This window comes from Nicotiana tomentosiformis, chromosome 3 (assembly GCF_000390325.3).
Source record: "Nicotiana tomentosiformis chromosome 3, ASM39032v3, whole genome shotgun sequence".
Taxonomy (NCBI): domain Eukaryota; kingdom Viridiplantae; phylum Streptophyta; class Magnoliopsida; order Solanales; family Solanaceae; genus Nicotiana; species Nicotiana tomentosiformis.
Window position 1 is genome coordinate 124,417,632 of NC_090814.1, and position 13,959 is coordinate 124,431,590.

General features: G+C 36.8%; 1 protein-coding gene across 1 annotated transcript; it reads right to left on the minus strand.

The window, feature by feature from the left end:
- Nucleotides 1-588: 588 nt before the first annotated feature.
- Nucleotides 589-7,891, minus strand: LOC104099469 (protein ENHANCER OF LHP1 1). The gene is made up of 12 exons (XM_009606476.4): nucleotides 7,449-7,891; nucleotides 4,554-5,662; nucleotides 4,070-4,246; nucleotides 3,838-3,951; nucleotides 3,305-3,409; nucleotides 2,468-2,602; nucleotides 2,324-2,379; nucleotides 2,140-2,242; nucleotides 1,947-2,063; nucleotides 1,726-1,852; nucleotides 1,485-1,615; nucleotides 589-1,389 (listed from the first exon to the last, which is right to left on the minus strand). The coding sequence occupies exons 1-12, from the start codon at nucleotides 7,723-7,725 to the stop codon at nucleotides 880-882; spliced, it is 2,961 nt and encodes a 986-aa protein (XP_009604771.1). The 5' UTR covers nucleotides 7,726-7,891; the 3' UTR covers nucleotides 589-879.
- Nucleotides 7,892-13,959: the final 6,068 nt, after the last annotated feature.

The window sequence follows — 13,959 nt, forward strand, 5'->3', positions numbered from 1 at the left end:
ACCAAAGAAATAAATAGATAATACTATATGTTTTTTGCATAATACTTTTATCACCTAATTATTGTTAAGTGATATGTATTTTTACTTTATTTACCACTTAACCATGATAAATTAATATAATTTGGTGAAACCAATATATGTGAGCAAGTTGTTTGCCTATACTTAGAATCCTATGGTCTTCTACATGCTAATTAAGATTTAAGAAGGTTGAAGTGTAAAAATATATTTAAAAGTATTCTAGAATATTCACTTTCCTTCTAATTTAGGATCTACTTAATTGTAGAATATATATGCTACAATATTATAGAACATTTACTTTCCTTTTAGTTTGAAATCTATAAGAAAAATAACATATCCACTTTATTTTATTCCCTTTAGTAATCCTTCTTCCTATTTTAAATTTAACGCAATGCGCTATTATTCATCCTCTATGAATTTTTTCACCAGTTTCACCTAATTTTCTAACATGAAGACATAATATTGCAAAAGCCCAAAATCTCTCACAAAGTCACGTTCGAGTTCTTCGACTTCACTAATTCATCCAACTACAACCCACCAATAAAACAAGAGAATCACCTTGACAACGAATAACAGGCAATGTGATGTATATAAATAATTACTTAAGCATAAACGCTACAAACTGAAAACACATGAACTCTTCAACATCAATGGATGCCAGCAACCTAATGGTACAAGTGGATACTCATTTCAGCATTATTGCGGATTATCGAATTCAACTCTTGTCAACTGCTTCCACATTGTATTGCTTAAATAGATACAAGGGCTACCTAAAAACCTAATGCTATATCGATCATATACAACATCCTCTATTACAAGCAACTTTGGGAAAACGCTCCACTCTTTTCAGTCACAAATGCATCATCTGTCAGTTTTCACCTTTTTCTTGAGGGAATCAAACAAGGATGTATTTTGTTTGTTGTTAGACGATTTTGCAAATGGATTAGAGGGGCGTTGGGTTGTTACCTTATTCGCTTCTCCATTCTTATCTTCTCCATCTTCCAGTTTGTTTGCATTCTCTAATTTTCTTGCATCTTTCACTTCATCCACCTTATCCTTTTCATCCTTCAATTTCTTAGCATTCTTCAAATCAAATGCATTTTTGAACTCCCTTGCCATTTCCAGTTTTCTGGCTCTAGCATTTTCTGTATCTGCATCTACATCCTTGGTTGGTTCCTCCAATGACCGTTTTTTCGTGAGAGAAGGAGCTAACAAATTTAGGGAGGGGGAACTCACTAGTTCCAATTTTTTGCTGCTTTCAACCGTAAAATGGGTCTTGGTTAATGCAGCCTGAGCATTAAAGGAGGTATCACATTTCAACTCAGTGGATGCAGGAATTGTGCTACCAGTTGTTTCTTTATTCAACCTTTCCTGTAGAAATACAAATTAACAAGACTAAGAAACCCAAATAATCGAAGTAACTAATATCTGACAATCAAATGCTTCCGTTGAGGTATTGTCCCTACCTCCAATATGGCATTAAAGCGCTCTGCCAAATTTGGTAGTTTCAGGGCTGTAACAAGCTTTATAGCACCTTTGACTGATTTTTCCAAAGCCAGAAGCTTTACGAGTTCAGTAGCTCTCACTAGCTTATCACCTGATAAGAGAAGGGAAAAAAGCCAATATCAAAATTTAAGAAAACATAGTGGATAAGTAGGAAACTAAGGTATTGTAGGCTTGCTGCATCCAGCTTTACAGAAAACTAACCATTGCAGCAGGATGCAATGAGCCTCAGGATGCATCTATCAAGAGCAGCTTCAGTATTAAAAGCCTCATCGTCAAGCAAACTGGTGTCCTCACCAGCAGCTTCCATTTCTTCAATTGTGCTCTGAATCTGAATGCAAATCCAGCAAACGGCAAAACTATATATCAACGTGAATTCCCATTGATTTTTTTGCAACTGTAAGGAAATCTTAACATATACATACCCGATGGAGATGCATGTTATTCATTATAAATTCATTCTCCAGGTTTTCTGCTCCAAGGTCAGATGAAGCAAGAGGAAATGAAAGATCCAACAGAGTGAGAATAGGCTTTGGAGTGGCCTGAAAATACAGCCAGAGGATTAGAAACGTGTGATAGTATATATGACAAGAAACACGCTGCAACAAAGCACCATACCTCTGGGAAGGAGTCCGGAGATTTGCAAATGACACAGAACAACTTGCTTGTGTTTAACCCAACAACCCAATAGTTTTCTTCTGGCTTCTTCAATTTGCTGGCACTGAAATTTCTAATTTGTAAAGGAACAAGTATTTGTAACATCTATACAGTTACTAGTGGACAAGTGGGGCGGTAGTTATACCTGAAAAGTGGAAGCCAACTGCCGCCATATTGATTAGTAAATACCCTTAGCACACCCTATATTTGCAGTTAAGAAAACAAGTTTAAATTTAGCAATCTTAAGAATAATCTCTGGTCACTGATTTAATGGTCAATGATTTCTCACCGTAGAGTCAAAAGAACTAAGATGGCCTTCTTCACTAAAACCAAACCATGATAAACATGAACCAGGAGTCAATGGAAGTCTTCCTCGGCGAGGTTGTGTTCCATTACAAGTATTGAAGACTCTAAATTCAAGAATCTGTATGGAATTTCAAATAGTTCTATGATCAATACACCAATCCACCTCTTCTCCAATCATCATCAATCGATCAGTCCAAAAAGTAATTATATATATCTAAATTTAAATATAAAATCCGAGTCCAGGGAACTGAAGAAAAACAACTATATATTCCACCAAATCATAGCAAATCCTGCTATCTCTAATCAACATGAATAGTTATGATCTGCCTTGGTTATAAGCAAAGTTTAAGTAGGCCCTAAATTGTTAGTCCTGAGCTCCATCCATTTCATTTGAAATGAATTTATTTTCTTCAGACCAAGTCAAAAACATATGGAAGGGTAAGACAAGCTTAACATGCATGTAACAAGCATAAGCCTAGACAAAGGTTAGAATTTATTAAATTCTTTGTTTAAGAAAGGAGTATTGGTCAGTGGAGCTTTGAGTGATCATTCAGACAGATTGAAATCTGATCAGTGTACACCATGAACAAGGACATTTTAAATAATAAGTTGTGAAGATCTACTGTGACACAACTTTTTGATAAGTAATCTACTGTGAAACATTGTCAAAATTGACCTAATATCTCCTTTTATTAAGCAGCCACTGTATAGCCTTATTGAAATTAATTCTTCATATTCTGATAACTGCTCACAGGGATTTACAATGCATCAAAACGTGAAATAAAAGAATTTAACCACATGATGTAACAATGAACTGTACCTGTTCGTTAGAGGGAAGAGGGGGAGATGCATGTGTGACAACTGCAAGTTCATCCTTATAGCCTACTGCAGTAACCACTGGTCCGTCGAGGGAAAGAATGTGTCTCTTGTATTTCAATCCACAAAAGAAAAGGAACTGTCTCAGAATCATTTCCAGAATAATCAAAAGATTGACCACGACATTTGAAATACTCCATCTATCTCAAGTTGATTGTCATAGGTTTATTTCGGATACTGCTAAAACAATGACCAATTTCACAACCTATCTTAAACACCAAAGGTATAAAATAAACCAATAACCAGTCCATCATTAACTAGAGACCCTTGTCAATAAGTAACACAAATTCAAACTGCACCTCCATCAACTATTACAAGGGAATGACCTCCATTAACTATTACTAGTGAATGTTATTTTCTTACTATTACATGAAGTCGAAAAAAAAAATTCAATTTGAAACTAAGGGAGATTATTTTTGAAGGCACGAACGGAACCAACTTACAAACCCTAAGCATACAATATCTGAATATATATACCTGCAGGCCACCCTCAGTGAAGATGCGAAGAAAATTACAACTTGTAACAGCAGCTACCCAACCAGTTCCTAGTGCAACTGCTCTTACTTCTTCCTCTTCAAATCGCATTGACCACTGATGTTGCATAATTAAATCAGAGTTAGCCATGTCAGAAGTAACAAGTTTCATAACACCAGACTTCTGAAACATTTTGATGTACGGATTAGTTGGAATCAAAGATTAAATCACTAACCTCACTGTTATTAGCCCAGCTACTGAAAGGACGATACATGAGCGTACTCATATTCTTCTCACCCTTGCATGGATTTGCAAATACACTTCCATTTTCATTTAAAGAAGCCATTGTGAAACCAAAATAATCAGTCATTGCAGGGACTCGGGGACCACTGCTTGTGTCATGAAAATCAATCTGCATTGAAGTTATCATGTTAGTTAAATAACTCATTCATACGTAGGTCGATGGTAAACATGAGATGAATTGCCCTCTCAACATGGCTTGCATTATCGGTAGGCTGTTTTTTCCCTGGTTAGTTCTGGATGACAAGTTGAAGATCACAGTTTCTAGCCATGAAACAATTAAAAGCCAATCACTTGAAATAAAGATGATTGTTGAAACATGTTCAAAGTTCAACTTTGTATAGTAAGAATAAAAATAACATAAAAAGTTTTCAAATAGATATAAAGACAAAGATACAAAAACAAACAAGCTGCAATACCTCTATGTGAGAGTATCCATCATGCTCCATCACGGTTATACTGCCAAGCATACTGTAACATAGAAAGCGTCTTTTGCCAAGCAGCTGCCGAGTTGTGCCTGGCTGAAAAGCTTCTTGCATTTTTTGTCCTGCAGAAATTGGGACACTCTTGAGCTCATTTCTTTTATTATCTGAACTATCCCTGTGACTGTGAGGAGCCTTCTTACGAAGTTCAGCTTTTGGAAGCAACTCAAACTCTTCTTTAACGTCTTCTTCCCAATCATCATCATAACTATGCTGTTTGCGTAATCTTTTTCTGCTAAATGGTTCAGATTCACCGTGGCTATCTTCTCCAAGGTCACTTAAACTGCCAGATGCACTTGGGTTTTCTTCCTCTTCATCAAAGAAAAGAAGACCATGACCATTTTTAGAACCTAAAACAGGAACATTTGCCGTCGGAGATCTCATTGAAGAAGGTACAGCTGATTCCCAGACACCATACTTTCCCATGATGTCAATTACTGCCAATGCATTGCCAATTGGTTTCCACGCCATACAAGTTACCCTATTATCAAATTTCTGCCGATCAATATCTTGTTTCTTATCAACATCCCATATCAAAACTTGTCTATCTAGTCCAGAAGTAGCCATATACTTTCCATTTGGTGACCACGACAAAAAGCAAATGGGCTGTACATGATCACCTCTAAGTGAAAACAGTTTTTCTGCAGTGTCTCTGTCATACATCACCACATCATTTTTCAAGCTAGGAACAGCTAATAGCTCCCCATCAGGACTCCAGCTAACTATGTTCATAGAAGAAAAATCAGAACCAATGACACGAGCTATTCCTTTTAAAACGTGAATTGTTTTCCCTGACTGGAGTTCCCAGATCATGGCAGTCCCTATTGAATCAACTGAAGCCAGGTATTCACTTTTGGGATCAAAAGCTATGCCAGTGATGGACCCTCTATGTCCTTTAAGAACTCTTGCGATCGAGCCATCAATGGTATTTATAAGTTTGATGCCTTCATCATCACCAGCAGCTGCCAGCATTGTTCCAGATCTGTTGAAAGCAAGTGTCCGTATAGGCAATGTAAATCTGGTAATATTTGTCTCAAACTCCCCTCCTGATGCAAATAATCAAAACAACCAACTAATCAAGATGGCAATCAGTAAACAGCAATTGATGAACAGCTGGACTACCAAACAGATATTCCAGAATCCAGATTTAACATAAAAAGACAAGTTGGTATATGCCTCCATTTCAATCTATATGGCAGTCTTTCCATTTAGAGACATCTCAAAATGTTTGACACCGTTCCATATTTATTCTAGTTTTACAACTTTAAAGAATTCAAATTCCTTAAATTATTCAACCTTTTAAACTTTGATGTGATGTTTCCCCTATCAAAATAACTTTTCAACCATTATGTTATTATTTTTTTCCACTATCACTAGTATAATAAATAAGTCAAACCAATGTCTTAAACTCCACACAATCCAAAAATCATTAAATAAAACAAAATGGATTTAGTAATTGTTAAGGCATCATTAAAGAACTATATCTCCAGATCAGTTCTGTTAATTAGCTAGCGACAATGCCTGGAGCTGTTAGACACAGACAAGTGGATGAAAGGAACCAAATCAAGGAAAAGAATTCACAAGGCAAAAAAAGATTAAGATTATGAGGAAGAAATGAAAGGGTTGAGGTATATTTCTACTATTTTCTTTTTTTCTTTTCTTCCTCTTTCTCCTCTTTTTTAATAATTGTAGTGTCCGCACCAGCTTGCGGGCACCTTGACAAATTCACGGGGTACCAGCTATCTCTCACCGGCGTAGGCACTAACTCTATTTACCAACTATGTCCTATTTCTGCGTTTATGTAAAGGGGTGGAGAGGTGTGAATGGGGCAAGATATGCAGACAAACTTTTCACTTCAACCAGCACAAGAAAGGTTGCTGGGAAGCTGCCAAACTCTCATAACTTAGTTCAGGAGTTCGCGGCATTTGATTCAAGTATTCAGCCCTTAAAATTGATGTCAAGAAAAATAGTTCAAAAGGAAAAGCTTTGTATGAGCCAAATGAATGAAGACCTTACCTGCACTTTTATTTTTTATTTTTATCATACTATCTAAAAATTCCACATCATAGTTAGCAGCTGCAAATGTTGGAAAACAAAACAAAGGACCAGCTCAACTTCTCAAACTAACACCTTAGTCCAGCTTGATGTTGACACTAACAAATAATGTGGTCTCATATAGATCGTGAACTGAAAGGGTGTCCTAACTAAATTATAGTAGAAAATCCATCCTTATGAGAGAAACACAAGTAATTGTGTATACACTATTGTATGGTTAGCGGTTTCATGAACCAGTGGTCACAAGGGATTCTTATGAAGGGACCAACTTATATGGGACAAGATTGACGATTTTTTGGTAGAATAGCAACAGGACAAAAATACTATTTTCCAAGGTAAATAATGCAATATTTGAGATGTTCGGATAACAGCACACCTCCCCCCAACTCCCAGAACTCTGGCTGTTCAAACAATTAACCTTAAATATTACGATTGACCACTTTGTCCAGAACATTCATTTTCTGGAAATAAAATCATGAAAAAACAACACAAAATTCAGGTATACATATGATACAAAAAAAAACATTAAAAATTACAAAATTTAACAGAAATATTATGCACGCCTAAGTAGTTCATTATAACTTGACAAACAATTCAGATAGATTCCTTTTTCGGTCAACTTAGAGCTTCATTAATCATTTTGCCTACAACAGGAAACTGAGAAGCAGAAAACTAAATGAATTAAACAAACTCCTTATCCCTTAACTGAAATTACTCTACTTTCCATTTCGACGGTGGACACAAACTACTTGAGATGAGAGAAAAGCGAGCATATACCAGGAAATTTGTAGAGTTTGACGGAATGGTCAACAGATCCGGAGGCAAGACAGGTGAAATTAGGGCTGAGAGCCAAAGCGGTGACGCCATCTCTATGATGTCGAACAATTTTAGGGGGATTAGCTGGCAAAAAAGCATCTTGAATGCAAATTGAAGAATCAGACGAAGACGCAGTGACAATGTGTTCGCCTTGATGATCCCATAAAACCGAGCAAAACGACCCAACGCCATTGCTGCTCTTGTGAGCTTCTCGCATCTTAATGGATCTGATCTTCATCGTCGATCAAGGTTTTGTTGCTCTCTTCCTTCCTCTGATTTAGATGTTACTTTTACTTGGTTTCCATTTGTTAGGGTTTGGATAAAAGTAGTAAAACGTTTTGGATTTGGCGGGAAATGGGTTTGTGAAATGCGATTGAGAGAGCGGGAAAGGAAGACATAATTGGAATTGTATGTTTGGGTCTCGTGCCTACGGACATTTGCAGCCGTAATCTATATTTGTATCACCTTTTAACTTGTACCCTATTTTTAAAAATTATTGATTTGGTAGCCAACTTACAAAAAATACGTAATAAAAATATAATTATACTCCTGACAAAAGATATAAAGATGCATCACGCATTAATCGTGTTACCATTCTCCTTCATCACTCTGTCCCTCCTCAAATCTCCTCTCCTCTCAGCAACTTTATCAAAAAAACAGAAAGTGTTGAACCAGATTCAAATTCCGAATTCAAAATTATATTATAAGTATTGCAATCCATTTTCAGAAGTCGAATTAGTTTTTTGAAACTAATTGATGTGCAATTATTTTCGTAATTCATCATGTTGTTTAAGTTTTAAACTTAAAAAACAAAATCGGAATTCAATTAACACCTGTAGATATTTTCACTAATGCTCATTTAATCACACTTGCATGAAGTTATTTGGCGGATAAAACATGAAGTTTTCACTTATTGATCTTCAAAAAACTTTGCATAGGGGATATAGAATAAAGTTATTTCACGTTGAATTATGAAGTTTTAATCAAATACAAGCTAAACAATTCATGCTAATATAGCGTGAAATTGTTTCACGTTCAAGCTAAAAATTCATGCTAATGCATGCTAAAGTTATTTAGTTCATTTGCTAAAATTTCATACCAAAACATACTCAAGTATTGTAGTATGCTAAAGTTTTTTAGGTCATTTGCTAAAATTTCACACTAAACATGCTTAAACTTTTGTCCTACATTATGTAATTTTCTAAAGAATTTTAGCTAATGCATACTGAAGTTATTTAGTTCATTTGCTAAAACTTCATACCAAAACATGCTGAAGTTTTGTCCTGCATTCAACAGTTTTGTCATGAGCTTTTTCCTAAACTTCAATATAAACAAGCTGAAACTTTTTAATTCATTTGCTAAAACTTCAGGACAAACATGTTGAAGTTTTGTATTGTGTTGAAGTTTTTTAGTTCCAAATAAGCTGAAAGTGTTTAGTTCATTTTCTAAAACTTCAGAACACACATGCTGAAGTTTTTGTCCTGCAGTATGTTAATTTCTAATGAATTTTTGCTAATGCATGCTGAAGTTATTTAGTTCATTTGCTAAAATTTCATACCAAAACATGCTGAAGTTTTGTCCTGCATTCAACAGTTTTGTAATGAGCTTTTTCCTAAACTTTAGTATAAACGAGCTGAATCTTTTTAGTCCATTTGCTAAAATTTCAGGACAAACATGCTGAAGTTTTGTTGTCACGACCCGAATCTCCCACCCTCGGACCGTGATGGCGCCTAACATTTCACTTGCTAGGTAAGCCAACGTTAGAATAATATTAGCCATTTTTAAATAATTTTTAAATTTCTTTATAACAAAGAAATAAATGCGGAAGTAAAGTCTGAAATATAATGATTAATCCATAAAACAACGGTGTTTAAATACCATCCCAGAATTGGTGTCACAAATGCACGAGTTTCTAGAATAAATACAAATAAAGGTCTGAATAAAATAAAGATGTCTGAAAATAAACACACAGCTAAAGTAAAATAGACGGGGACTTCAGAACTGCGGACGCCGTGCAGTTATACCTCTAGTCTCCTCTGGTAGCTGAAATCCGAGCAAGTCTATAGTACGCCGATGGGACCAACTCAGAAATCTGCACAAGAAGTGCAGAGTGTAGTATTAGTACAATCGACCCCATGTACTGATAAGTGTTGAGCCTAACTTCGACGAAGTAGTGACGAGGCTAAGGCGGTTCACTTACATTAACCTGTACGCAATATTAATAACAACAACAAATAATAGAAATAAATCAGGTAACTCATTTATAATAATTGAAGCCAACTCAGCAGTCATAATCTATTATTATTTCAACCAATTCTGTTGCAGCGTGCAACCCACTCTCACAATATATTCACATTCAATTTTGCTGCAGCGTGCAACCCACTCTCCCAATATATTCCTTTTAATCAAGTCTGTCATATATTTATTTCAATCAAGTATATATAAAGACTTTTAAATAAGTCTATTGCGGCGTGCAATCCGATCCCCCAATATTGACTTTTAAATAAGTCTATTGCGGCGTGCAATCCGATCCCCAATATATATATATATATACTTTCATTTTCGTTGCGACGTGCAACCCGTTCCCCCAATATAATTTTAAACAACTCATAAATGTAATAAAACTTATTCCAATAAATACCACGTCCAATGAAAAATTATTAAGCATCAAGGCACACAATAATTATAATTTATTTATGAACCAAACAATGACAAATAACAATTTATTATGAGAATAATAGAGAAAATAGGTAGTTTAATATTTAATATGCTAAATGTCAAGTAACAATTAAAACACACAATTCAAATAGCATGTAACAATTAATACAGAAATTCAAGAATTAATACTTGACAAAGAATAGGAGATAAATAATTATTATAATAATTAATTTATGATTTAAAATAATTTATGATTTCTCAAGTAAGCAGGCAAACAATTAATTTGACGACGTATAGACACTCTTTACCTTGCCTATACGTCGTTCACATGCAATTCACATAAAAATAATTTAAGGGTTTTATTCGCTCAAGTCAAAGTTAACCACGACACTTACCTCGCTTTGCAAATTCCAATCAATTACTCAACCACAACTTTTCCTTTTAAATTCATCTCCAAAAGCTTCAAATATATTCATAAACAATTCAATATACTCAATACGAATCATATGAATTAATTTCATAATAATTTACTAATTTTCCGGATAAAATTTTGAAATTCATTAAAATATTCGACAGTGGGACCCACGTCTCAAATCTCGGAAAAACTCGCGAAATCCGAACACCCGTTCCGATACGAGTTCAACCATATAAAAATTGTCCAATTCCGATATCAAATAGGCCTTCAAATCTTAACTTTTCGTTTTTGAAAGATTTTATAAAAAAAGTCCAATTTCTTCCATCTAAATCCGAAATAAATGATGAATATAAACATGGATTTGTAAAATATAATCACTTTTGGTTAAAGAACACTTACCCAATTCAAAGTCGTGAAAATCCACCTTGAAATCGCCTAAATTCGAGTCTTGAAACTAAAAAATGAGTAAAAATGGCGACTTTCGAATTTATGGGATCTGCCTAGTCATTTTCGCATCTACGGATAAAAGTTCCGCATTTGCGGACTCGCATTTGCGAGACAAAGCTCGCATTTGCGATGCCAGGCTGCAAGGTGAAGTTCCGCATCTGCGGACACTCCTGTCGCACCTGCGACATCCGCTTCTGCGCAAAATAGCCGCACCTGCGAAGACCCCAGGTCAGGCCAGGCCCGCATCTGCGTGATTGGTGCACATCTGCGGACACGCTTCTGCGAGAAGCTGTCCACTTCTGCGATCGAAGCCTTGACACGCCTGGGCGCATATGCGATGGAAGGCTCGCATCTGCGAGCTCGCACCTGCGGTCAAAAATCCGCAGGTGCGATTACAACATAAGGCAAAAATTTAGATTTTGCTTAAGTCCAATTCTTGATCCGATTTCAATCCATATCTCTCAGGGTACTAGGGACCCCGTACGAATATACCAACAAGTTCAATAACATAATACGGACTTACTCGGGGTCTTGTATTGTCACGACCCAAAACTAACCCTGCCGTGATGACGCCTATCGTGGAACTAGGCAAGCCGACTCATTTCCAAAACAAACCGATATATTCATTTCAAAGATAATTTCAAGGTAAAAACCTCCATTTAAAGAGTTCAAATCAAAGAAAAACAGAAGTGCGGAAAAGAAAAGCCCGACCTCGGGGTGTCACTAGTCATGAGCATCTACTATAATCTGTCTAACAATATCAAGGCTAACTTAGCCTGGAAAATAGCTAAGTACAACTAGAGGAAGATAAGAGGGAGAAGAGTAGAGGCTACGATCGCCAAACAGCTACCTTACTATCTCCGAGAAAAACCTGCAACCAGAACACTCAATAACTGCTACCATGTCCAGCTACACCTGAATCTGCACACAAGGTGCAGGGAGTAACGTGAGTACGCCAACTCAGTAAGTAACAACAATAAATAAAGACTGAGCAGTAGTGACGAGCAATAAAGCATGTAACGTTCATATCAGGAAATCTCAGCAAAATACCACATGCTCTTAAAAATCAGGATTTGAATCAAACATCTCGTTTAAACCCAGTTCCAGTAAAAATCATTTTAAAGACATTTTTCCAACAGTTTTTTTCAAACAAAGGCTCAATGCAAATGTGAGTAAAAATGATGAAATCATAAACAGCCCCTCGGGCAAACCTCACAGTCACTCTTGCCACTCGAGCATACCTCACAATCACTCTTGCCACTCGGGCATACTTCACAATCACTCTTGCCACTCAGGCATACCTCACAATCACTCAGCACTCGGCACTCGGCACTCGCACTCAGTAGGTACCTGTGCTCACTGGGAGTGTGTACAGACTCCGGAAGGGATCCTTCATCCCAAGCGCTATAATCTGCACGGACAACTCACGTGCGATAATAATAATAAAGTATGCTGCAGGCGGGCAGCTCTGATCCACACTCATCCTCACAAATCAGGCCCTCGGCCTCACTCAGTCACAAGTATGCTGCAGGCGGGCAGCCCCGATCCATACTCATCCTCACAAATCAGGCCCTCGGCCTCACTCAGTCACAAGTATGCTGCAGGCGGGCAACCCCGATCCACACTCATCCTCACAAATCAGGCCCTCGGCCTCACTCAGTCATAAATATCTCAAGCCACTCGGGCATTTCAGTAAAACAGGGCATTCGGTCCAAAACATTTATATGCATCAAAATAGAGTCATAAGACTGAGTTATGCATTAAACAAGTATAACCATGACTGAGTATAGATTTTCAATCGAAAACAGTGAGAGGATGATTCAAAACAGCCCCTAAGGGCCCAAACATGGCATTCAACCCAATTTACAGAAATTCTTTCTAAATCATATAAGTATCAACGGTTTCAACAAAGTATGCAACTTTACAGTTGCTACGGGGCGGACCAAGTCACAAATCCCCAACAGTGCACGCCCACACGCCCGTCACCTAGCATGTGCGTCACTTCAAAATAATAGAATGATACAAAATTCGGGATTTCATACCCTCAGGACTATATTTACAATCGTTACTTACCTCAACAAGATGAACCCAACATCGAGCAAGCTAATCAATACTCAGGAAATTTCCACTCCGTGCGTATCCACCTCTGAATGCTTTCTTGTCTCCTCAATTCAATGCCAACGATCCGAAACTGAAATTCACCCCTTAATGATAATACAACGATCTACTTTACTAAGCAACTTCAATCTACAATATCAACATCCATTGGGACCAACATTAGTAACCCATTCCATAGTTTCATTGTATTCATAAATTTCATTGCCAAGATTACCATTCACCTTCTATCTTATTTTCTCAAAAGTATTATTCATGCCATGAACTAGAGTTTTATAATCCAATCTTTCAACCATTAAAACTTGTAACAAATGCTTCAAATACTTCTAACTACTCATAATAAATGAGTTTGAAGCATTGGAATTACCTCTAGTAGATCAATCTTGAAAAATCACAACTTTGGTGATTTTTGTGTTCTTGAGGATTTGATGATGAAATCTTGTATTTGGATGTAAGAATGATGTTAGAAATCATGTATATTGAGTAATAATCAACCCAAAACATCATTAACAGTTTATCTTGGTTGATTGAACTTGATTTGAGCTCAAAATCGTCCATTCACCTCAAGAATCCTAACCCCCAAATACTCAAAATATCCCCCTTCCCCGACCTTGTATTTATAGGCCCAGATTTCTGGGTTTCAGATGCGGACCTGGATGCTTCGCATCCCCACTTCACTCCTATTTGTAGGTCGGATGCGGACCTGGATGCTATGGCAGCACTTCACTGCCAGCCTCTCTTTCGGACGCGACCTCGGATGCTTCGCATCCGCAGGTTCCTCCGCTAGCCTTTGGTAATTTGGTCATAACTTCTTATAGGAATGTCCAAATGACAAAC